Source organism: Hyla sarda, chromosome 3 (genome assembly GCF_029499605.1).
Source record: "Hyla sarda isolate aHylSar1 chromosome 3, aHylSar1.hap1, whole genome shotgun sequence".
Lineage (NCBI taxonomy): Eukaryota > Metazoa > Chordata > Amphibia > Anura > Hylidae > Hyla > Hyla sarda.
Genome location: NC_079191.1, coordinates 291,640,881 through 291,667,248, shown reverse-complemented (window position 1 = coordinate 291,667,248; position 26,368 = coordinate 291,640,881). Strand labels below are relative to the sequence as shown.

General features: G+C 41.9%; 1 protein-coding gene across 1 annotated transcript in view; it reads left to right on the top strand.

Annotated features, from left to right (window-relative positions):
• The window catches only part of CAPN9 (calpain 9), a gene marked incomplete at its 5' end in the record, with an annotated part of 376,282 nt that overhangs the window by 281,714 nt on the left and 68,200 nt on the right, over positions 1–26,368 (top strand). Inside the window, one exon of the mRNA XM_056566855.1 lies at positions 7,488–7,545. Coding sequence (XP_056422830.1) covers positions 7,488–7,545 — 58 coding nt within the window. The remainder of the gene's footprint in view (positions 1–7,487; positions 7,546–26,368) is intronic.

Genomic DNA, 26,368 nt, shown 5'->3' with positions numbered 1-26,368 from the left:
TATATACAAGATGGGTGAAGTCAGTGATTTACAAAGTGATATAACTTTTGCTTCTGCATTTAAAACACAATACTTTTTCTACATGGGACTTCTCCTTTAAGTTTTCTAGCACTGTCCAATTCTGTCGCAATTTGTATATTTGATTATTACACTGGAAATAATTTTCTGCAACAAGCTACATCACTGGCGTTTGTCACAACAGGCTAACACAATGTCTTTGGGGAGGGGGGGGGGGGGGGAGACACCATTTTTTACCGCATGGAGTTTTATATATTTGCTATTTACCACCTTATTAGTAATTTGTTTATGAACTTTATAACTTTATTTGCACATGTTGGGCATTTCATGTATACCTGGCCGTTAATCTATTGATCTTTTGAAACTCTAGGAGTGATGGTGTTTAGCTCGTTCCCCTAAAAACCGAACATTGTTGTTGTTTAAATGTACAGGCTTTGGCTTTTTTGATATTATAGAATAAAATTACATTTATTTTGAGTATCTTAATCAGAGGTATGTATATTATTCCTTGCAGTCTGTGTTTTTGTTTTGGTTTACATGTTCTATTACAGTGTTTCTGTACCCTGCTAATTGTATTTCAGGTGCACCCATTCCTTTTGTTGTTGTTGCAAATCCTTACTAATGGCAACCCATTCCTTCTAACCAGTGCTTGATATTTATCACAATTTCTGTGACGACAGATTGACCACAGGTTCTCTATGGAATTGAGATCTGGTAGTTAATAGCCATGGACCCAACATTTCAATGTTTTGTTCACTGAGCCATAGTTATCATTTTTACCTTGCATAGTAACATAGTTCAGAAGATTGAAAAAAGACCAGAGTCCATCAAGTTCAACCTATGAGTCCCTACTCAGTTGATCCAGAGGAAGGCAAAAAAAAAAAACTAATCTTAGAGGTAAAAATTCCTTCCCGACTCCAAATATGGCAGTCAGAATAAATCCCTGGATCAACGTTTTGTCCCTATAAATCTAGAATCCATAACCTGTAATGTTATTACTCTCCAAAAATGCATCCAGGCCCCTTTTGAACTCTTTTACCTAGTTCACCATGACCACCTCCTCTATGAGAGAGTTCCGCAGCCTCACTGCTCTTACAGTAGAGAACCCAGGTCCGTGCTGGTGTAGAAACCTTCTTTCCTCTAAATGTAGAGGATGCCCTCTTGTTATAGATACAGTCCTGGGTATAAGTAGATCATGGGAGAGATCTCTGTACTGTCCCCTGATATATTTATACATAGTTATTAGGTTGCCCCTAAGCCTTCTTTTTTCTAAACTAAGGGCTGGTTAACATCACGTTTTCTCCCATACGGCAGGGGGGAGCTAAAACCTTGCGCTCCCGTATGCCTTTCTATGCGCTTCCGTATGTAATTCATTTCAATGAGCCGGACGGAATGAAAGGCTCAGTCTGGTCGGCTCATTTTTGCGCTGTATGCCCCTTTTTCCCGGACCTAAAACTGTGGTCAACCACGGTTTTAGGTCCGGTTGTAAAAGTGCATACGGCACAAAAATGGGCCGAACAAACGTTTCACTCCGGCCGGCTCGTTGAACTGAATTACATATGGGAGCACATAGAAAGGCCGGGAGCGCAAGGTTTTAGCTCCCCGTGCCGTATGCGCTCCCGTATGGGAGAAAACGCGATGTGAATACAGCCTAACCCTAATTCTGATAATCTTTCTGGGTACTGTAGTCCTCCTATTCCCCGTATTACCCTTGTTGCCCGTCTTTGAACCCTCTCAAGCTCCACTATATCTTTCTTGTACGCTGGTGCCCAGTTCTGTACACAGTATTCTATGTGTGGTCTGACTAGTGATTTGTACAGTGGTAGAATTATTTCCTTGTCGTGGGCATCTATGCCCCTATTGATGCACCCCATGATATTATCTGCCTTGGCAGCAGCTGCCCAACACTGGTCACTACAGCTAAATTTACTGCTAACTAAAACCCCTAAGTCCTTTTCCACATCAATCGTCCCAAGTGTGCTCCCATTTATTACATAATCCCAACCTGGATTTTTCCTCCCCATGTGCATTACCTTACATTTATCAGTGTAGAACCTCATCTGCCACTTCTCAGCCCAAACATCCATCCTATCTAGATGTAGTTGTAACAGTGCACAGTCCTTTATTGTGTTGACCTTTTCATAGAGTTTAGTATCCTCTGCAAAGATTGCTACTTTACTATTCAACCCCTCTACAAGGTCATTAATAAATATATTAAACAGAACAGGACCGAAGACGGACCCCTGTGGTACCCCACTAGTAACAGTCACCCAATCAGAATAAGTACCATTAATAACCACTCTCTGTTTCCTATCACTGAGCCAGTTACCCACTTACACACATTCTCCCCCAGCCCAATCCTTCTAATTTTATACACCAACCTTGTATGTGGCACTGTATCAAATGCTTTGTAAAAATCCGGATATACAACATCCAGCGATTTCTGGTCCAGTCTTGAGCTCACCTCCTCATAAGCTGATCAGGTTAGTTTGAGAGGACCGATCCCTCATAAATCCATGCTGATATGGAGACACACATTTATTTTTATCAAGATACTCCAAAATATCATCTCTTAGAAAACCCTCAAACAATTTACATACAATGGAGGTTAAACTGACAGGCCTATAATTTCTGGGGTCACTTTTTGACTCCTTTTTAAATATTGGCACCACACGTGCTATGCGCCAGTCTTGGGGAACAGACCCTGTCATTATAGAGTCCTTGAATATTAAAAATAGGGTTCTGTCTATTACATTGCTTAATTCCTGTAATGGTGCTGGATGTGGATCCTCTAACCTGTGTGGCTGATGACTCGGACCGTATTGGGGAGCGGAGGCTAAGGTGCCGCTGGTCTTCCCCAGAGCCCGCCGCAAGGCATGATGGGCTTGCTTCGGCAGGCGACACCCAGGTCGCTACTCCCGACACGGCTCGACCACACAGGTACTGGGCAAGGTGACGTACAGGAGGATAAGGCAGTAGCGTAGTCAACGTTCCAGAAGGTCAAGGCAAGCAGCAAAGGTGCAGAGTCACGTAACGTAGTGGAAGGTCTGGGGACACGGGCAAGGCAAACAGGCTATAGGGAAAGCTTAATCTCAGGCTAGGGGCACTGAAGATCTGGCAGGGAAGTGTGGGAGGTGCAGGGACTTTATAAGGTAGTGTCAGGTGCAAACAGTAATTATGGGCGTACTGGCCCTTTAAATTTCAAGGCCCCACGTGCGCGTCCTAGGAGACGGGGACGCACGCTCGAGCTGAGACACAGGAGCGGAGGCGGCAGCAGTACAGGGTGAGTGACAGGCCGGGATTCGCATGCGGGCGTCCCGCGATGCGAATCCCGGCCCCGCTGGCAGCCGGGCACAGATGAACAATGCGCTCACGGCCAGTGCAGGTGGTCGGAGCGCAGGGCATAACAATTCCTTTAGATCACGGGGGTGAATGCCATCTGGACCTGGTGATATGTTTATTTAGATTTTTTTTGTAGGCGGCACTGTACTTCTTCCTGGGTTAGACAGATAACTTGTACTGGGGAGTTTCTTATCTCGCTGTATTTCACCTGGCATTTCATTTTCCTCGGTGAATACAGTGGAAAAGAACATGTTTTAATATATTTGCTTTTTCCTGATCCCCGTCTATAATTTCTTCCTCATCATTTTTAAAGGGCCTACACTTTCATTTTTAACCTTTTTGTTATTTATATAATTGAAGAACATTTTGGGGTTAGTTTTACTCTCTTTGGCAATGAGTTGTTCTGTCTCTACTTATGTGGTTTTTATCTGTTTTTTACATATTCTACATTTTTCTCTAGCTTTTTGATGCTTCTTCACTGCCGTCCTGTTTTAGTAGCTTAAATGCTTTATTTTTGTCATTTATTGCCTCCTTAACATTTTTATTTAGCCACATTTGTTTTCTTTTATTCCCATTAGGTACTGTATATACCTCTTACAGTGAGAATTTAAAATATTTTTAAAAGTCTCCCATTTAGTGTCAGTATTCTTGTTTTTCAGGACATTCTCCCAATTTATATTGTTAAATGGGCACTGTCACTGATATGTTGTAGTACTCATGTACTACAACATACAGTATCTCTAATATAGATCTATTTTTTTTCATTAAATTAGTTTATTTTACATTTGAAAACTTGCCACTTGGGGTTTCCCCCTTAGTGACCGGCTGCAGGCTGGCCGGCCGGCCATCGGTCCTTATTCATTCATTCAGCCTGCACTTGCTCCTTGCCCATCAATCAGACAGGTGGAAGTGAGTGCTGAGAGCGAATTGGCTCCCTGGCCTCACCCGCCTCCCGGCATATACGCGGCGCCGCTGCTGGACGCAGCACTTGGGTATGAGGGGGATGGGGGGGCAGTGGTTGTTTATTGTTTTTGGCGGGGGCGGGAGGGGGGGGTATGATTAGCACAGCTGCCATAACAAATGTATTGTTCTGGGGGGGGGGGGGGGCTGCACAGGGTGCCTCCAGCTGTTTCACCACTACAACTCCCAGCATGCCCTGACAGCCAATAGATGTGAGGTCAAGCTGGGAGTTGTAGTGGTGAAGGTTTTGTAGATGAACTAAGGGCGGAAGTCGGCCCCCCCAGCAGGCATCAGTGACGTCTGCCTGGTAGTGAGCACACTACCAGGCAGACAAAAAGGCATTTTTTATATAGTAAAAAAACATTTTTAAAGCAGGGAGGGGGTTAGGGAGAGATGGTCAATAGGCAGGGACAGAAAGAAAAAAAAAGGATGGTGGGAGCTACCCTTTAACCCCTTAAGGACCAAGGACGTACCGGTACGTCCTTGGTCCTGCTCTTCTGATATAACGCGGGGTTACACAGTAACCCCGCGTCATATCATGGCGGGCCCGGCGTCATAGTGAAGCCGGGACCCGCCTCTAATAGCGCGCAGCGCCGATCGCGGCGCCGCGCGCTATTAACCCTTTAGCCGCGCGCTCAAAGCTGAGCCGCGCGGCTAAAAGTGAAAGTTCCCGACTAGCTCAGTCGAGCTGTTCGGGATAGCCGCGGCTAATCGCGGCATCCCGAACAGCTGACAGGACAGCGGGAGGGCCCCTTCCTGCCTCCTCGCTGTCCGATCGCCGAATGACTGCTCAGTGCCTGAGATCCAGGCATGAGCAGTCATCCGGCAGAATCGTTGATCACTGGTTTCTTATGAGAAACCAGTGATCAACATAGAAGATCAGTGTGTGCAGTGTTATAGGTCCCTATGGGACCTATAACACTGCAAAAAAAAAAAGTGAAAAAAAAAAGTGAATAAAGATCATTTAACTCCTCCCCTATTAAAAGTTTGAATCACCCCCCTTTTCCAATAAAAAAAAAAAAACACAGTGTAAATAAAAATAAACATATGTGGTATCAACGCGTGCGGAAATGTCCGAATTACAAAAATATATCATTAATTAAACCGCTCGGTCAATGGCGTGCGCGCAAAAAAATTCCAAAGTCCAAAATAGTGCATTTTTTGTCACTTTTTATATCATTTAAAAATGAATAAAAAGTGATCAATAAGTCCTATCAATGCAAAAATGGTACCGTTAAAAACTTCAGATCACGGTGCAAAAAATGAGCGCTCATACCGCCCCATACACGGAAAAATAAAAAAGTTATAGGGGTCAGAAGATGACAATTTTAAACGTATTAATTTTCCTGCATGTAGTTATGATTTTTTCCAGAAGTCCGACAAAATCAAACCTATATAAGTAGGGTATCATTTTAATCGTATGGACCTACAGAATACATATCAGGTGTCATTTTTACCGAAAAATGTACTACGTAGAAACGGAAGCCCCCAAAAGTTACAAAACAGCGTTTTTTTTTTCAATTTTGTCGCACAATGATTTTTTTTCCCGCTTCACCATAGATTTTTGGGCAAATTGACTGACGTCATTACAAAGTAGAATTGGTGGCGCAAAAAATAAGCCATCATATGGATTTTTAGGTGTAAATTTGAAAGAGTTATGATTTTTTAAAGGCAAGGAGCAAAAAACGAAAATGCAAAAATGGAAAAACCTCCGGTCCTTAAGGGGTTAAGGGTTTCTCTGAGTTGATCAAACTTTGCCTTCCTAAAGTTCATTGTTTTTGTGGCCCCTCGAGAGATTCCTTTATTGAAGAACAAGTTATAATGTATTAAATTATGATCACTTTTTCCTAGGTATCCTTCTACCTGACACATTAGTTACTCTGTCAGGTCTGTTGGTTAATATTAAGTCCAGTAGGGTGCCCCCTCTGGTTGGGCCCTGCACCATTTGGGACAGGTGTCTTTAGCTATGTCCCAGTCTCCCTATTTATATCAGGATAGTTGTGAGCACTACCACAAGTCCTGTATAATGCCAACAGTAAAGCATCCTGAGACCATGGATGTGGGGGTTAATGTCATCCAAGAGAGAGGGCTCAATCACAATTTTGCCTAACACATAAATAATGGTATCAAGACATCCTCCAAGAAAAGCTCCCAATGATCCAGGAACAATTTTGTAATGAACAATGCTTTTTTCAGCATTATGGAACACCACTCTACCATCTCTTTTGTTCCCCCCGCCATGGATTTTAATGTCTTTTGAGTATATGGTTTTATGGGTATTTTGTTTGCATTATAAATCTAATAAAATACGTTTTCTTGATATTAGTATCGTGGTATTCATTTTTGGCTGCAGATCTGAAGTGCCTGCAGCCTGTGTGACAGAATGGCAGCGAAAGAATGATAGCTTCCTCCCATGCATGGGTGTCTGGCAGTCACCTCAAGGTCCAGATGCCACAAGCTAGAGGCTCTCCTGTTTTAGCTAAACAGTGCAATCCCTCCATTAACTAACATAGTCACATATACTTTACATTGTGGAACATACGAGTGTTAGGAAGCATCTGTTTAGTGCCCTCTTTACACTGAGAAGCAAGCTTCATTATATGTTTCCCTATTTTTTTTTTAGGAAAAATAAATTTGCTCTAAATATACATCCCCTACAAAGCCATATTATTACTACTTGAATGTGGACAGAGAAGAAAAAAACACTGTGGTAATTAATTATGACCAGCATCTGAAATAAAATAAGAGTAGGACAATATGTGCCAGATGTATTTAGCATTTTGGCGCATCTCTTGCACTGTCCTTGTGCCAGCCTTAGTAATCTACTTCAGCTTTGGCAGGAGTACATTTCTGGCATAACCTTATGATGTGAGTTATACTCTAGCTATGCCTTTCTAGAAAAAAAAATCACACATTTTTGTCCACCATTGCACAGCATTAATTGCTTCCCCCATTTCCTGCAACATCTTTATCTGGGCTGAATAATACCCTTTGATTTTCTTCTCGCTTGTGAAGATAACTAACTTTATTGAGTGTTCTAACTGACAATGACAGTTTACTATCAGATTGTGAAATCTTGTTCTGATAAAGTTTTTCAAAAAAACGAAAATAAGAATTGAGGAATGCTTGACATGACTTACATATCATTTCATTTTCTTTTAATACAGGACATGGAAGTAAATCCTCAAGAATTGCAGTATGTTTTGAATGCAGTTCTGAAAAGAAGTAAGTTCTAACATTTTACATAGTATAAAATTTCACAGTAGAAAATGAAAATAATTAATTTACTTATGCTTCTTTCCTTAAATCCACGCAGCAGTGCAAAAACAATGGAGTTAACTCCCCTGCTGCAGGTGACAAGAATAATTACGTAAACTATGTAGCTGTGTTCACACTTTGCTTTCTTTGCACAATGTTGTTTTACAGCAATATTAGTCATTTTATGTCATTTTTTTTATGCCAAAAATTTCCCAATAACACCCAAACTGCCCTGCTGTGTTTTTCCGTGAGAAAAACATCATAGCCAGATGTTAAAAGGGAGTCAAAAGGGAAACCCAAAATGCCAAACCCACTTAGTGTTTTGGGGTTTTTGTATCTTTTCCCCTGACCTCAGCATTTTGCTACGATCTGGCAGTTTTGCTAAATTTCAGCACGCTGAGGCTAGAGCGTTTTTTCAAGCAAAAACGCCATAGTTTTAGCTTCCTTGAAGGGAAGTAGTGAATCATAGCAGTAGGATCTAGTAGGAAGGGGAAGTATACGTCCTTATTTTATATTTCCCATTCGTTTTGAATAAACTTCCGGCTTTGGCTTAAAAACTGCAGTGACCGTTTTCCAAAGAAAAATCTGAAAAAAACATAGCCTAATAGCAGCACAGTTACTGTTACAAATGGATCTGGATAGGTTGGAGGTTTGGGCTGGGAAGTGGCAGATGAGGTTCAACATGTAAGGTAATGCACATGGGAAGAAAAATCCGGGCTGGGATTATGTATTAAATGGGAGAACACTTGGGACGACTGACATGGAAAAGGACTTAGGAGTCTTAGTTAACAGTAAATTTAGCTGTAGTGACCAGTGTCGGGCAGCTGCTGCCAAGGCTAATAAAATCATGGGGTGCATCAATAGGGGCATAGATGCCCACGACAAGGAAATAATTCTACCGCTGTACAAATCACTAGTCAGACCACACATAGAATACTGTGTACAGTACTGGGCACCAGTGTACAAGAAAGATATAGTGGAGCTGGAGAGGGTTCAAAGACGGGCAACCAGGGTAATACGGGGAATGGGAGGTTTTTTGTTTAGAAAAAAGAAGACTTAGGGGAGACCTAATAACTATGTATAAATATATCAGGGGACCGTACAGAGATCTCTCCCATGATCTATTTATACCCAGGACTGTATCTATAACAAGGGGGCATCCTCTACATTTAGAGGAAAGAAGGTTTCTACACCAGCACAGATGGGGATTCTTTACTGTAAGAGCAGTGAGACTGTGGAATTCTCTGCCTGAGGAGGTGGTCATGGTGAACTCTGTAAAAGAGTTCAAAAAGGGGCTGGATGCATTTTTGGAGAATAATAACATTGCTGGTTATGGGGACAACCAGATTTATAGGGACAGAAAATTGATCCAGGGATTTATTCTGACTGCCATATTTGGAGCCATATTTGGAGTTGGGAAGGAATTTTTACCTCTAGTTTGAGGGTTTGCCTTCCTCTTGATCAACTCAACTCAGTAGGGACTCATTAGGGTTATAGGTTGAACTTGATGGACTCTGGTCTTTTTTCAACCTCATGAACTATGTTACTATGTTACTAGAAACAATGAGGAAACTTAACCCCTTAAGGACGCAGCTCATTTTCACCTTAAGGACTCAGCCCTTTTTTCCAATTCTTACCACTGTCACTTTATGCATTAATAACTCTGAGATGCTTTTGCTGATTATTCTGATTCCGAGAGAGTTTTTTTGTGTAAAATATTCTACTTTAACATAGTGGTACATTTCTTGGTGAAAAATCCCCAAATTTCATGAAAATTTAGAAAATTTTGCATTTTTCTAACTTTGAAACTCTCTGCTTGTAAGGAAATGGATATTCCAAAATTTTTTATATTGATTCACAAATGCAATATGTCTCCTTTATGTTGACATTATAAAGTTGACATGTTTTTACTTTTTGAAGACCTTCGAGGGCTTCAAAGTATAGCAGCCATTTTCAAAATTTTCATGAAAATTTCAAAATCTGAATTATTCAGGGACCAGTTAAGTTTGAAGTGGATTTGAGGGGCCTTTCTGTGAGAAATATCCCATAAATGACTCCATTATAGAAATTACACCCCTCAAAGTATTCAAAATGATATTCAGAAAGTTTTTTTTAACCCTTTAGGTGTTTCACAAGAATAGCAGCAATGTGGAGCAGAAAAATCAAAATTTGCATTTTTTACTCTAACATGATGTTGTAGCCCCATTTTTTTCATTTTTAAAAGTGGTATTAGGTGAAAAAAAATTATAGCCCAATTTCTCTCGAGGATGGAAATACCTCAAATGTTGCCACAAAGTGCTCTGTGGGCTCACAACATGACTCAAGAGGGAAAGAGCAACTAGGATTTTTTAAAACAAATTTTGCTGTCATGGTTTTTGGGGGCCATGTGGCATTTAGGAAGCCATACTATTTTTGAAACTACACCTCAAGGAACGTAACAAGGGGTATAGTCTTAACACCTCACAGGTTTTTGACGACTTTGTGTTGAGGTTGGACTTAAAAAAAATGGAAAATTAGATTTTTAACACTAAAATGATGGTGTTATCCCAAATTTTTCATTTTCACAAGGGGTAGTAGGAGAAAATGGACCGCAAAATTTGAAGCCCAATTTCTCCCATTTAAGAAAACGCCCCATATGTGGATGTTAAGTGCTCTGCTGGCGCACTACAATGCTCAGAAGAGGAGGAGCAAAATTTGGCTTTTTGAAAGAGAAATTTGCTGAAATGGTTTTTGGGGGGTATGTTGCATTTAGAAAGTCCCCAGGGTGCCAGAACAGCAAAAAAAACAAATAAAAAAAAACATGGCATATTATTTTGGAAACTACACCCCTCAAGGAACGTAACAAGGGGTATAGTGAGCCTTAACACCTCACAAGTGTTTGACGACTTTGCGTGGAAGTTGGACGTGAAAATGGAAAATTTGATTTTTAACACTAAATTGATGGTGTTACCCCAAACTTTTCTTTTTCACAAGGGGTTTTGGAGAAAGTGGACCACAAAATTTGAAGCCCTATTTCTCCTGCTTAAGAAAATGCCCCATATGTGGATGTTAAGTGCTCTGCTTGGGCACTACAGGGAGAACAGAAGGAGCGCCATTGGTCTTTTGAAGAGAGAATTTTGCTGGAATTGAAGTTGGAGGTCATGTGCATTTTGAAACCTCCTATGGAGCCAGAACAGCAGAAACCCCCCACATGTGACACCATTTTGGAAACTAGACCCCTCCAGGAACGTAACAAGGGTTACAGTGAGTACTTACACCTCACAGGTTTTTTTGAACAGTGGGCTGTAAATGTGAAACATTTTATTTTTAACACTAAAATGATGGTGTAACTAATTTTTCATTTTCACATGGTGTAATAGGGGTGTAAAAGGAGAAAATGGACCCCAAATTTGTAGCCCAATTTCTCCCGATTAAGAAAATGCCCCATATGTGGATGTTAAGTGCTCTGCTGGCACACTACAGGGAGAACAGAAGGAGCGCCATTGGTCTTTTGAACAGAGAATTTTGCTGAAATTGAAGTCGGGGGTCATGTAAATTTTCAAACCTCCCAACAGCAGAAACCCCCCACATGTGACACCATTTTGGAAACTAGACCCCTCCAGGGACATAACAAGGGGTACAGTGAGTACTTACACCTCAAGGTTTTTTGAACAGTGGGCCGTAAAAGTGAAAAATTAGATTTTTTATACTAAATTGCTGGCATTAACCAAAAATTTTCTTTCTGGGAACAACTAACATGTGACTCCGATTGTCGCTTGGAAATACGACAGCGCTCATGAGAGAGAACTCTTGGCATTTGTGGCCGATGTTTCTTACGGACCTAACAGTTACATACATTCAGAGGAAAATACAAGAAAGGAACACCCACATGTGAGCCTATTACAAACAGTACACCCCCTAGGGAAGGTGTATAGGGGTTAAGTGGACATTTGAAACAGACGGGTGTTCCCTAAAATTATTTTCCAGGAATGGATGAAGTGTACTATTGGGGGGGGGGGGGATGAAAAATGCAATTTTAATACTGATATGCCAATTCCCAGAATGATGACCCAGAGTATAGCTGAAAGTAAAAATGATGCCTGCCCCAAACCCTATGCTCTGAATCATCATTCTGGGAATGTGATGTTTGTGGCCGTCCCTAACCTGTTACCTCAAATACGCACCCCGCTCAGGTGGGGAGAGAGCGCTGCGCATTTGAGGCAACTGCAAACCCTCAATGCTGTTGACTCTGTGTCCCATGACCCATTTTGTTGAGGGGGAAGAAAAAGATATCAGGGGTATAGGGAAAAAGGTTTTGAAATTATTATTTTTTTTTGGGGGGGGGATGTTTTGGTTTTAAAATTTGGAAGATAATGTACTCTGGACTGGTACATTGGAGTCGAATTCTGGGGAATGAAAATCAGGTGAAAGGATTAAAAATTTAGTACTCCATGGAAGTGTGATACTCCCTGAATGTCCCGGATGATCAGGGAAAGTGTCACTGCATTTTTTCTGGGATAGTCCCTTCTTTCCAGTGTGGGGGACCTCACCTGGAAAGTCTTGGCCGGGGACGATCCGGGGGCCCACAGTTCAAGAGGTGCTCTGACACGCTCTTTGGCGGTCACCAAAGAGGAGGGTCTTTAGAACTTCCTCCTGAAACTGCAGGTATGTCCCTGTGTTGCCAGCGTACTGAGACAGTACAAAAGAGTTATACATGGCAACCTGTACCATGTAGACCGCAACTTTTTTTGTACCATACCCATGTTTTCCGTATGGCATTATATGGCTTGAGGACTTGATCAGAAAGTCAACTCCCCCATATACCGATTTGTAGTCCAGAATACAATCGGGCTTCAGGACCGGTCCCACGGTAGCTCGCACAGGGATAGGGGTGCTGCCGTTTCCATGAATTGTGGTGAGCATAAGGACATCGGTATGATAAACTTCACCTTTTATTGTATTCCAAGATAAAACTTCGACATGGACGTCTCAAATCACAAACGATAAAGCCTCCTGGATAAGCAACATGACGCGTTTCAGGTCATGTGACCCTTCATCAGATGCATGATGGGATTGGGAAAAGTGGGAAATCTTGTTCCTAGCAAAATGGATCAGGTGAGAAACACCTGTTAATCACCAATTGCGTGGCAAGAGAAACTTCTCCCAGTTACAACTGTGCACATTGTAACAAATACATTACAAAATAATTTTTTAACAATGAATGTGCTGCAGGTATAAAGCATATTTAGTAATGCAATATAATGTCTGATTTTAAATTAAGGCCATAAGGCTGAAATGTGCGTAACCCATATATCCAGTAAATTTCTCTATTATGTAAAGCTTTTATTCTATCATCACCTCTTTCTGGTTGTCGAACAATTTCGATGCATGAAATTCAAAATCAGACACATCACCTGCATGAACAGTTTTAAAGTGTTTGGATACATTTGATGGATTGTTGTATGATGTCGTGTTCACACCTCTCATGTGCTCCTGGATGCGTTTTTTTTTATTTGCTTAGTGCTACCAACATAAGAAATGTTGCAACTCTTGCAGTGTATTCTATATACCACATTCGAAGATTGACAATTAATACATTTTTGGATTGCTATAGATTTTGAATCACTGGGGACAACATGAGAGGTTTTGACAGTAATCGAACATCTAGTTCGATTACATTTGAAGAAAACTTTCAGCTTTAGCCATGATGGATTGTTATTGAATCTATGTGAAGATGGAAGCAGACTTGGAGATAATAAATTGGCTAAATTTGGAGTGCCTCTACTTGAAAAGTTGACTCCATTTTGTAATTATGTATTTAATGTTAGACCCTGTTGTAATACAGGTTAAAAAAAATGTATAATATTTTTGATGGAATTAAATTCTACACTGTATGTTGTAACAAACGTGGGTTTAAACATGGAGGATGTAGAAACTAAATTTGGAGCTGAATTTACATGGGGCTTGATTTTAAGAAGATCACTCCTGGACTTCGATTCGATCCTGTTTTTTGCTCGACTAAAAGTCCAAGATGGATAACCCCTATTACGTAAACTATTGCAAACTGTATTGGCTTCTGTAACAAAACGTTCCTTGGTCGAACAATTTCTTCGGGCACTTGTCAATTGCCCCACTGGAACAGCTGGAGGACACGATTCTGCCCGAAGAATAGTGTTACCCGCAGCAGGCTTTCGAAAAGTACTATTATGAATCCGTCCCTCCTTAGCTTCAAGTAAAATATCCGAAAAGGGTGTAACAGACTGATGCCAAGAATAGGTAAAAAAAAGATTGTGAGGATTATTGTTGACATAGTCAACAAATTTAATTGCTTCGCTTTCAGATGACCATATAATAATGATATCATCCACAAACCTCCCATACCAAACTATATGGGAGGAAAATGGATTGCCATTAATTTACAAATCTGTTTAACGTTCTGGCACCAGTTGATTTAAAAAAAAAAAAAAAAAAAATCTTTTGAGACTCGAGACTTAGCTCTATAGAAATACCCCACTAATTCTGCTGTTGAGTTATTAAACTAAATTATAGTTATAAATTAACAGTTTTTAACAGAAAATCCACAACAGGCCTGCCCTGTATGAAAGTAATTATTCTTGTCACCTATGCTACCCACAAACTCTTTGCTTTTAAAAGTTTTTATGGATAAACTGTTTGAGTTTTTGGTAGTTTTTTTTTTAAATGTTTTCAATGCCACATACAGATGTCAGGTGGGAAAATGAAATACTGTGACTAATACTTTTTGATTGTGCCTTTTTTCTTACTTTTTTCTTAGGCTGGGTTTACACTGCATTAACCTCTTAAGGACTCAGGGCGTACCTGTACGCCCTGAGCCCAGTCCCGGTGTGAAAAACGGGGTCACACGCGTTGTTAACCCCTCAGACGCGGCGATCAAAGTTGACCACCGCATCTGAAAACGAAAGTAAACGCTTCCCGGCAGCTCAGTCGGGCTGATCGGGACATCATGATAAAATCTCTCCTTACCTCTCCTAGGTCTCCTTACCTCTCTCCGCGGCATCCGATCGTCGATTGATTGCTCCAAGCCTGAGCTACAGGCTTGAGCAATCAAGCCCCTATCTGACTGATCCGTGCAAAGCTATGGCTTTGCAGGGATCAGCATAGGAGATCAGTGTGTGCAGTGTTATAGCCCCCTATGGGAGCTATAGCACTGCAAAAAAAAAAAAAAAAAGTTAACAAAGGTCATTTAACCCCTTCCCTAATAATAGTTTGAATCACCCCCCTTTTCCCATAAAAAAAACTGTGTAAATAAAAATAAACAAATGTGGTATCGCCGCGTGCGAAAATGTCCGAACTCTAAAAATATATCGTTAATTAAATCGCACGGTTAATGGCGTGCGCGCAAAAAAATTCCAAAGTCCAAAATAGTGTATTTTTGGTCACTTTTTATATCATGAAAAAATGAATAAAAAGCGATCAAAAAGTCTTCTGATCAATACAAAAATGTTACCGATAAAAAAAATTCAGAGCAAGGCGCAAAAAATTTGTCCTCATACCGGCCCGTACGCGGAAAAATAAAAAGTTATAGGGGTTAGATGATGAGAAATTTTAACATATAAATTTTCAAAAAATAAGCCATCATATGGATTTTTAGGTGCAAAATTGAAAGCGTTATGATTTTTAGAAGGTGATGAGGAAAAAATGAAAATGGAAAAACGCTGAGTCCTTAAGGGGTTAATGGCTTTTGTCAGGAGTGTGCATTGCTATCCTGCCAAGAATGGCTTGTTGGCGTATACTGTGGCACAGAGCATTGAATGTCATTCCTTTTAAAGGGGTATTCCAGGGAAAAAAAAATTTTTTATATATCAACTGGCTCCAGAAAGTTAAACCGATTTGTAAATAACTTCTATTAAAAAAATCTTAATCCTTTCAGTACTTATGAGCTTATGAAGTTAAGGTTGTTCTGAAAGTACTGAAAGGATTAAGATTTTTTTAACAGAAGTAATTTACAAATCTGTTTAACTTTCTGGAGCCAGTTGATATATAAAAAAAGGTTTTTCCGGGAATACCCCTTTAATGTCCCAAACGGAGTGACCTAGTAACCCAGTTCGGGTCATATATGCTATTTTAAATGGACTGGATAGTGCAGCAGACCGTACTTTTAAGTTTGATGAAAATAGCTTATAGGGGCTAAACGGAGTCCTTAGGTGACTGTTCAGGCCATTGAAATGAACGACATTCTCTGCTACAGTAAATGTCAGCAACCTGTTCTCATGCTGCAGCTATAAAGTTTTTTCATGCAGTAAATGGTGTTTTCCTGTCATAGATTTCTATAGTAAAAAGTAAAAATAATTTTTAATGAAAATAAAAGAATCACATGACTTGACAAAAATGTAGGTGAAAAAATGCCACATAAAAATGAATGTACTAATACACACTATTTTGAAGTAAAATGCTACAAAAAAAAAAAAAAAAAAAAGAAATCATGCATTAAAAATTTTATTTTTTTTGTGCCGTTTTCTCAGGTCAAATAAATGCTACATAAAAGCCAGGAGCTGAATGTTATCACACAGAGCAGTTTTTTGAGGGGAAAAAAATAATGTGACATATAAAGGAAGGACTGATACTTATTCTTCTTGCTGGAACCATTTCTGGCTTTGGCTCAAAAACTACAATGGCAGTTAAAAAAAAAAAAAAAATGTGTGTGACAGCAGCCTAAAGACTTTGCTGACAGATTTAGGCTAGGTTTTCACTTATGTTTTTTTATGGAGTTTTTTCATGTGGAAAAAATGCCAGGGAAAAGCCAACTACCGGTACTTTTTCCAGTGTCTTTTCCAGTGTGTGGAAATTCCAATTTTTTACCCTGTGGCAGTTAACTGCCTTCAGAGTACCACTCTGTGGGTCAGATGCTGAGCACCCAGCCTACGGAGTGTAAAGAGGGAAATAGTGATGCATAGCATTTATTTATTTTCATGACAATATGGTTATTTTTGTTATTTTTATTGTTATTTTTATTCCTATTTACATTTTTTATGTTTATTTCCCATCACTTTCCTTTTCTATACTATCAACTGAGATTCTTCTTTAATCCGATTCCATTAGTCCTTTTTTTCCACATTTTCTATATTTCTCAAGCTCTCCCTTGTTCCAAGTTTTGCTTGTTTCCCAAAAAAATCATATAAAAGGTTAAATGTTCACATTACAACCTTAGGGGAGGGGCGTCACTAGTCAGAGCCGGCAGACGCTGCTGCTCACTTTAAATCAGTGAGCAGCACCAGTGGACATACAGAAGCAGGCGGGGGAGTGGCTGAAAACCACAGGGCCCTGATGCAAAAAAAATTCTCTGGGCCTTCCGCACCCTTTCATGACCACCAGAGATGCCCCCCAGACAGCTGTCTCTTACCTCTGCAGAGTTTGATACCCAGAAATTGTTGGCTTTTCTCACTTTGTCAGTAGATCCTCTTCCTAAATGTGAAGACAATAATTATTACAACCCTATGATACACTATACTTCTGAATATAACCGTGCCACAAAATATACCCTCTGAATATAACACTGCTGCACACTGTACCCTCTGAATATGTCCCTGTGGCGGCCACTGGGTGTTAGTAAACGTACCTGGTTCACTTTGTGACTCCAGGGCACCATTTATCCGATCCACAGTCTGAAGGTGGGAGGCCATCTTTCTAGGCTAGACACGATGAGCCAATAAACACACCAACGTCAGGTTATGGTTAACTACCTTTACTGAGCTTGTGAAGTTGGTATAACACGTGCAGCTGACCTTAGTGTGAGAGTGCAGTGTACCCCTTGCAAGCCTTGTTGCCGTTCTGAGACTTTTGGTGCTTTTCACAGGACAGAATTGTAAATTTGTGGTTCTGGTAGCTAGGGTCCTTCCAAGACACTGTAGACTATTCTGCAGAGGCATGTAGTCCTCCCACGAGTGACGCTTGTAGAAGGAGCAGTAGTAAACTTGAAACTGAAGTAGGCCTCTGCTTAGAACACACGACACACAGCACCCCTGAGCTTAGCTGTTGCTCAGGAGTCTGGATGGAACTAGACAGGCTAATGTCCAGTACTATGATATTGGAGTAGATGGAGTCGGCACTCGTGTAGTTAATGTGGTGCTCGAAGACCAATAGGTAAATCCAAATAGTAGAAATAGTCTCGGCATTCACGGATCTCTTGCAAGTTCTTTTGGTGTTTATTTACACATAGGGAGATACACAAAACGCATTTAGGCCACAAGCCGTTATCAACTGGTTGATAACAGCTTGTGGACGAAATGCGTTCTGTGTATCACCCTATGTGTGAATAAACACCAAAAGAATTTGCAAGAGATCAGTGAGTGCCGAGACTTTATTTCTACTATTTAATGTCCATTACTACACTGACTAACTCCTCCCTTGTACCCCACTATACAGAGGGGACTTTTGGGGTCTCATTGGCTCACAGGGTCACATGGGGTTCACTGCTCACATTTTTAAAGGCACAGTAACATGTTAAACATACATACATGGAATACAATGAAAAAGAGGTAGCGTGCACTCACCGCGGGTAAACAGCTGCAGGCCCGAGGTCCGGGATCACCACGGCATAGACGGAGACGGTAAGGGGCGCTCAGAGCCTCTGAGCGCCCCTTACCGTCTCCGTCTATGCCGTGGTGATCCCGGACCTCGGGCCTGCAGCTGTTTACCCGCGGTGAGTGCACGCTACCTCTTTTTCATTGAATTGTTTGATACTTTATCTAGTGTGTGCACCCCGCAGGTGCTGCGTTGTTACTTATCGGGTCCGGAGGCTGCCAGTGTACACCAGCGGTATTGTATATCTGCATGTTTAGCTGCACGGTGTGCTCTCTCCTCTTCCAGTGGCTTATACATACATGGAACCTTAACAAAATTAAAGAAAAATATTACTTTTATGTTACACTATTCACATAATTGATATAACAAAAGGACGCTAGTGGGCCCCATACTGTCCCCATAAAAAATATATGGGAGCATTATAGGGGGCCTACTGCTATATTAAGCCGTATAGGGGCTTACTACTATATGATAGATCTACACCAAAAACACAAGGGTCCACATACTGCTAAAAGGTCATTTTATTAACACCAACAAAATTAAAAACATGTACAGTATGAGGTATCAGGAGAAAAACACAAGTAAGCACAAAGGCCAAAACTCACATGAAATTCAGAGAAAATTGGGGGAGATTTATCAAATCCTGTGCAGAGGGAAAGTGCTGCAGTTGTAGATTGCGTCTTTACTTTTTCAGAGACTTTAAAAAAAAAAAAAAATAAGAGGAACAATCTGGTTGCTAAGGGCAACTGCTCCACTTTCCCTCTGCATTTTTGTTTTTTACTCCTCACCTTTTATAGCCATAATGCTTTTAATTTTCAACCTTCAGACCCATATGAGGGCTTGTTGCATTTTTGTGCCACCAATTGTACTTTGTAATTACATCACTCATGGTACCATGAAATATACCAAACCAAAAACACCATTTTGCTACTTTTGGGGGGCTTCCATTTATACCCAGTGCACTTTTCAGTTAAAATGACACTCTTTATTCTGTAGTTCTATACGATTACAGCAATAACCAATTTTTATAAGCATTGTTTTATTTTACTACTTTTTAAAAATCACTTTGTACAAAAAGTAGTATACTTAAAATCATCCTCTTCTGACACCTATAACTTTAGAATTTTCCATATACGGGGCTATAGGAGGGCTCACATTTAGCACTTTTTTTTACTGGTACCAATTTTGTTTTGAATGGGACTTTTCGAGAAAAAATTTTGGAAAAGTGGGTGTGTGGTGGGTGTGTTAAATGCAGTGTGTGTGAATTATATAGTGCAATCTTTTCCACACAATGTATCTCCAGCTGTTGCAAAACTACAACTCACAGAATGCCCAGACATCCGTTGGCTCTCCTGGCATGCTGGGAGTTGTAGTTTTGCAACAGCTGGAGGCACCCGGTTTGACAAATACAGATATAGTATAGTGTGTGTGTACAACAGGTTACAATAAAAAACACAAATAGCCAACACAACTACATGATAAACGAGTGCATGCTGCTGTGGCAAATGCAAAATATACAAACAAAAAATTACAGCGGCACATTTTATCAAAATTTTTTTTAAAGGCTCTCAGCGCACTTTTTGATCAAAAAATGTCCCCCATCCGCCACGTGGAGGTGGCCATTTTCGGATGGTCCCTAACATACATTGAGTCTAATACTCACAACTCTCACCTCTGCTGTGCATATAGCCTCTTGACTTTAGAATTTTCCATATACGGGGCTATATGAGGGCTCACATTGAGCACTTTTTGTAGTTTTTACTGGTACCATTTTTGTTTTGAATGGGACTTTTGAGGAAAAAAAATTGGAAAAGCGAGTGTGTGGTGGGTGTGTTAAATGCAGTGTGTGTGAATTATATAGTGCAGGCTTTTCCACACAATGTATCTCCAGCTGTTGCAAAACTAGAACTCACAGAATGCCCAGACATCCGTTGGCTCTCCTGGCATGCTGGGAGTTGTAGTTTGCAACAGCTGGAGGCACCCTGTTTGGAAAATACAGATATAGTAGTATAGTGTGTATGTACAACAGGTTACCTTCTCATGATAAACACATTCCCCTATACAAAACTTCTCCCTGGGCCTTCTCCCTGGGCAAAATACACTTATCCCCTATCCACAGGACCCCATTGGTCAGATCCCTTGTGATCTCCCGAACATAGCCCCGGCATTGCAGCGTTGTGTGCTGGCTAATGCGCGTACAGACACGCACCCCTTCATACAGCTCTTTGGGAGAGGCGGGGAGGCACGAACACTGCATCCCCGCCTCTCCCATAGAGAAACATAGAGAGGGGTGTCGTCGGCGGCGTCATGTTGCGGCCAGCACGCCTCCTGCGTGGGAGAGCCGGGGCCCGTGCAGAAGATCGTGGGACCTCGGCCCCCCCCCCCGCGATCAGACACTTATATTTTGCCCCCCGATCAGACACATATTGGCTTCTGCCTCATGACTTAAGTTTAATTTACTGCAGATTTCCTTTAACACCTTAAGGAACAAGGGCGTACAGGTACCCCTTTGCTCCCGGTACTTAAGGACCAAGGGCGTACCTGTACGCCCGTGGGAATTTCGGTCCCCGCCGGGTGGGGACCGAGCCGGGGTGACTGCTGATAGGGGGTCATCAGACCCCCCTATGTCGTTGATCGCCGCAAATCGCAAGTGAATTCACACTTGCGATTTGCGGCTATTCCGGGTCATACGGGTCTATAGTGACCCGGTGACCCGGAAAATAAAGGGGATCGCGGATGTCCTAGACACCCACGATCCCCCTGTTGCGATAGGAGTGAGGTGGCAGAGGTGCCACCCCTCCTATCTCTGCTATTTGTGGTCTAGACGCGACCACCAATAGCAGATCGGGGGCGGAGGGGTTTACTTTCGGTTTCCCCATTCTGCCCTCCCACAATAGGCGGGGCAGGACGGGGAAACCGACAGGGACCGGCGCCGAAGATCTACTTACCCATCGGCAACTGCAGCGGGCGACGATCGGCGGAAGAAGAGGACCGCGACGCAGCTCCCTGGATCCAACTGAAGCCGTTGAGTTACTTAGCAACATCTGGAGGGCTACAGTCTGAGACCACTATAGTTACATAGTTAGTACAGTCGAAAAAAGACATATGTCCATCAAGTTCAACCAGGGAATTGAAGGGTAGGGGTGTGGTGCGATATTGGGGAATATTGGGATGGGATTTTATATTTCTTCATAAGCATTAATGTTATTTTGTTCCAGGAATGTAATCCTGTTTTAAAGCTGTTAATTTTTCCTGCTGTGACCTGTTCCTGAGGTAGACTGTTCCATAAGTTCACAGTTCTCATGGTAAAGAAGGCGTGTCGCCCCTTTAGACTAAACCTTTTCTTCTCCAGACGGAGGGAGTGCCCCCTCGTCCTTTGGGGGGGTTTAACCTGGAACAGTTTTTCTCCATATTTTTTGTATGGGCCATTAATATACTTATATATGTTTATCATATCCCCCTTAAACATCTCTTCTCAAGACTAAACAATTGTAACTCCTTTAATCGCTCCTCATAGCTAAGATGTTCCATGCCCCATATTAGTTTAGTCGCGCGTCTCTGCACCCTTTCCAGCTCCACAGTGTCCCTTTTATGGACTGGTGCCCAAAACTGAACAGCATATTCCAGGTGAGGCCGTACCAATGCTTTATAAAGGGGGAGTATTATGTCCCTGTCACTTGAGTCCATGCCTCTTTTTATACATGACCATATCCTGCTGGCTTTGGAAGCAGCAGCCTGACATTGCATGCTATTCTGTACTCTGTGATCTACAAGTACACCCAGATCCTTCTCTACCAGTGACTCTGCCAGTTTAATCCCCCCTAAGACATATGACGCATGCAGGTTATTAATACCCAGATGCATAACTTTTCATTTATCCACATTGAACCTCATTTGCCAAGTGGATGCCCAGACACTTAGTCTATCCAAGTCATCTTGTAACTTATGCGCATCCTCTATAGACTGTACTGTACTACAAAGCTTGGTGTCATCTGCAAAGATAGAAACAGAGCTGTTAATGCCATCCTCTATATCATTGATAAATAAATTAAACAACAGCGGGCCCAGTACTGAACCTTGGGGTACACCACTAATTATCGGGGACCAATCAGAGTACGAATCATTGCCCACCACTCTCTGGGTACGATCCATGAGCCAGTGTTCAATCCAGTTACAAACTAAAATTTCCAAACCCAAAGACCTTAACTTACCTGTCAGACGTCTATGAGGGACAGTATCAAATGCTTTAGCAAAATCCAGAAACACTATATCCACAGCCATTCCTCTGTCAAGGCTTGTGCTGGCTATCACTTATAATACAATTATCCCCTATGTATTCCTGTATGTAATCCCTTATAAGTCCTTCAAACAATTTACCCACAATGCATGTTAAACTTACCGGTCTATAGTTTCCTGGGGAAGACCTAGAGCCCTTTTTGAAGATTGGCACCACATTTGCCTTGCGCCAGTCCCTTGGCACAATACCAGACACCAGTGAATCTCTAAATATCATGAACAGGGGTACAGATATTACTGAACTTACCTCTCTAAGAACTCTTGGGTGCAATCCATCTGACCCTGGAGATTTGCTTACATTTATATTACTTAACTTACCTTGTACCATCTCTACATTAAGCCAGTTCAGTACATTACATGATGTGTTACCAGCACTGACCTGTCCAATGTCAGCTCCTCCTTCTTCCCTAGTATATACAGAACTAAAGAACCCATTCAGTAACTCCGCTTTCTCTTTATCGCCTGTGACAACCTCCCCATTATCATTATTAAGGGGTCCTACATGCTCTGTCCTTGGTTTTTTTGCATTTATATATCTAAAAAAATATTTAGGATTAGTTTTGCTTTCTTTGGCCACCTGTGTCTCATTTTGAATTTTTGCTGTTTTTATTACATTTTTACAGATTTTATTAAGCTCCTTGTACTGTTTAAATGTTATAGCTGACCCATCAGATTTGAATTTTTTGAAGGCTATTTTTTTGTTGTTTATTGCTCTTTTAACATCATTTGTCAGCCATGTAGGATTTAGTTTTAATCGTTTATATTTGTTCCCCTTTGGTATATATTTAGCTGTATAGTTATTTAGAGTTGATTTAAAGCTGTCCCATTTACCTTCTGTATCGGTATTTGAGAACACCTCCCCCCAGTCTATGTCCTGTAGTGCAGCCCTCAGCCCAGGGAAGTTTGCCTTTTTAAAGTTATATGTTTTTGCCTTCCTCGCCTGTCTTTGTTTTCTACATTTTAAGTCAAAAGTAACTATATTGTGGTCGCTATTACCAAGGTTTTCCCGCACAGTTACATTACCAATCAGCTCTGCGTTGTTGGAAATGATCAGATCCAACAAGGCATCATTTCTTGTTGGGTCCTCCACAAACTGGCCCATAAAATTATCCTGCAATAAATTTAGGAATTGTCGCCCCTTTGTAGTTTTAGCCAACACTGGACCCCAATCTATATCTGGATAGTTAAAATCTCCCATTATTACCACTGTACCTGCCCGGGCGGCCCTCTCTATTTGTTTATGCAGCCGACCTTCTATCTCTTCAGTGATATTAGGGGGTCTCTAGATTACACCAAGTATTATTTTTTCAGTATTTCCCTCCTTTTGTAATTCTACCCACAGTGATTCCACCTCCTCAGAATCATGACACACTATGGCATCGTTCACACTGACTTTCATACCACTTCTAACATACAGACAGACTCCACCACCTTTTCTGTTTATTCCATCTTTGCGAAACAATGTAAACCCCTGTAGATTGACAGCCCAGTCATGCGAGGAGTCCAGCCATGTCTCAGTGACCCCAACTATATCAATATGTTCCTCCAGTATCAAGGCCTCAAGCTCCCCAATTTTATTTGCTAGGCTTCTGGCATTTGTGAACATACACATTTCCATTCTTTATGTTATTGGGGTTAATGGGATTCAAGGGTGTAAGTTTTGTTTTCCTATGAAGCCTATTCCTATTAACTATTCTAACCCCTCCCTCCGCTCCACCCCCAGGTACATTTATAATTCCCACCTCTCTATCTACACTATCTTCCCCCTCTTTGCTGTAGGTTCCCTCCCCCAAGTCCCTAGTTTAAACACTCCTCCACCCTTCTAGCCATCTTCTCCCCAAGCACAGCTGCACCCTCCCCATTGAGGTGCAGCCCGTCCCTACGGTAGAGCCGGTAACCGACCGCGAAGTCAGCCCAGTTCTCCATGAACCCAAACCCTTCCTTCCTACACCCTTCCTTCCTACCTCCCTGATCTCCCGCTGCCTCTCTGGTGTGGCTCGTGGTACTGGTAGTATTTCAGAAAATACTACCTTGGAGGTCCTTGCCTTAAGCTTGCGGCCTAAGTCCCTGAAATCATTTTTAAGGACACTCCACCTACCTCTTACTTTGTCATTGGTGCCAATATGTACCATGACTGCTGGGTCCTCTCCAGCCCCGCCCAGCAACCTGTCAACCCGATCCGCGATGTGCCGAACTCGTGCGCCAGGCAGACAACACACTGTTCGGCGATCCCGGTCTTTGTGACAGATCGCCCTGTCTGTCCCCCTAATAATTGAGTCCCCCACCACTAGTACCTGTCTGGCCTGCCCTGTACTCCTCCCTCCCTCCTTACTGGAGCAGACACCCCCCCTGGCGATCAGAGGCAGTATCCTGCTGCAGTTCTGCTAGCTCTGTAATTGCATCCCCCTCATCTGCCAAGCGGGCAAACTTGTTGGGGTGTGCCAGTTCAGGACTAGCCTCCCTGACCCTTTTTCCCCTACCCCGCTTTCTAACTGTAACCCAGCTAACTGCCTGACTGTCCTGCAACTCCGTCCCACTGTCCTTCCCCACCTCTACTCCAGAGAGTGCCTGCTCAGTGAGCAGGAGACTCCTCTCCATGTTGTTAATGCTTCTCATTGTTGTCAGTCGCCCCTCTAGATGCAGGATCTGGGCTTCCAAAAGGACAACTAGCACACATCTCGCACAACAATATGCACCCTCAAACTGTTGTTCAAGGATTGCATACATTGAACAGGATGTACATTGGACTGCATTTTCCAACATGGTGGCCATCTAGTTATGGGGATTTCACAAATGTATAGGCAAAAACAGACAGTCAAAATTACACTTCAAATTTTTTGTAGACCTTGTGGGTTCAGAAATTAACACTCACAGCGATCTCAACCTCCTGCTTTCAAACTCCTCTTTCACGCCCCCTGTTACACAGCAACACTCAGAAGAGCAAGCTCTCACTAAGAGTCCCGAGCTAAGATTTATACACCTGTGCCCAATCTACTCCTCCTCCCCCTAGAGGAACAGAGAGAAAAAAAAAATGAAAAAGGGTGTTTAACCCCTTAAGGACGCAGGACGTAAATGTACGTCCTGGTGAGGTGGTACTTAACGCACCAGGACGTACATTTACGTCCTAAGCATAACCGCGGGCATCGGAGCGATGCCCGTGTCATGCGCGGCTGATCCCGGCTGCTGATCGCAGCCAGGGACCCGCCGGCAATGGCCGACGCCCGCGATCTCGCGGGCGTCCGCCATTAACCCCTCAGGTGCCGGGATCAATACAGATCCCGGCATCTGCGGGAGTTCGCGATTTAAATGAACGATCGGATCACCCGCAGCGCTGCTGCGGGGATCCGATCATTCATAACGCCGCACGGAGGTCCCCTCTCCTTCCTCCGTGCGGCTCCCGGCGTCTCCTGCTCTGGTCTGTGATCGTGCAGACCAGAGCAGGAGATGACCGATAATACTGATCTGTTCTATGTCCTATACATAGAACAGATCAGTATTAGCAATCATGGTATTGCTATGAATAGTCCCCTATGGGGACTATTCAAGTGTAAAAAAAAATGTAAAAAAATGTAAAGGTAAAAGTAAAAAAAAAATGAAAAATCCCCTCCCCCAATAAAAAAGTAAAGCGTCCGTTTTTTCCTATTTTACCCCCAAAAAGCGTAAAAAACATTTTTTATAGACATATTTGGTATCGCCGCGTGCGTAAATGTCCGAACTATTAAAATAAAATGTTAATGATCCCGTACGGTGAACGGCGTGAACGAAAAAAAATTAAAGGCCAAAATTCCTACTTTTTTAATACATTTTATAAAAAAAAATTATAAAAAGTGTATTAAAAGTTTTTTATATGCAAATGTAGTATCAAAAAAAAGTACAGATCATGGCGCAAAAAATGAGCCCCCATACCGCCACTTATACGGAAAAATTAAAAAGTTAGAGGTCATCAAAATAAAGG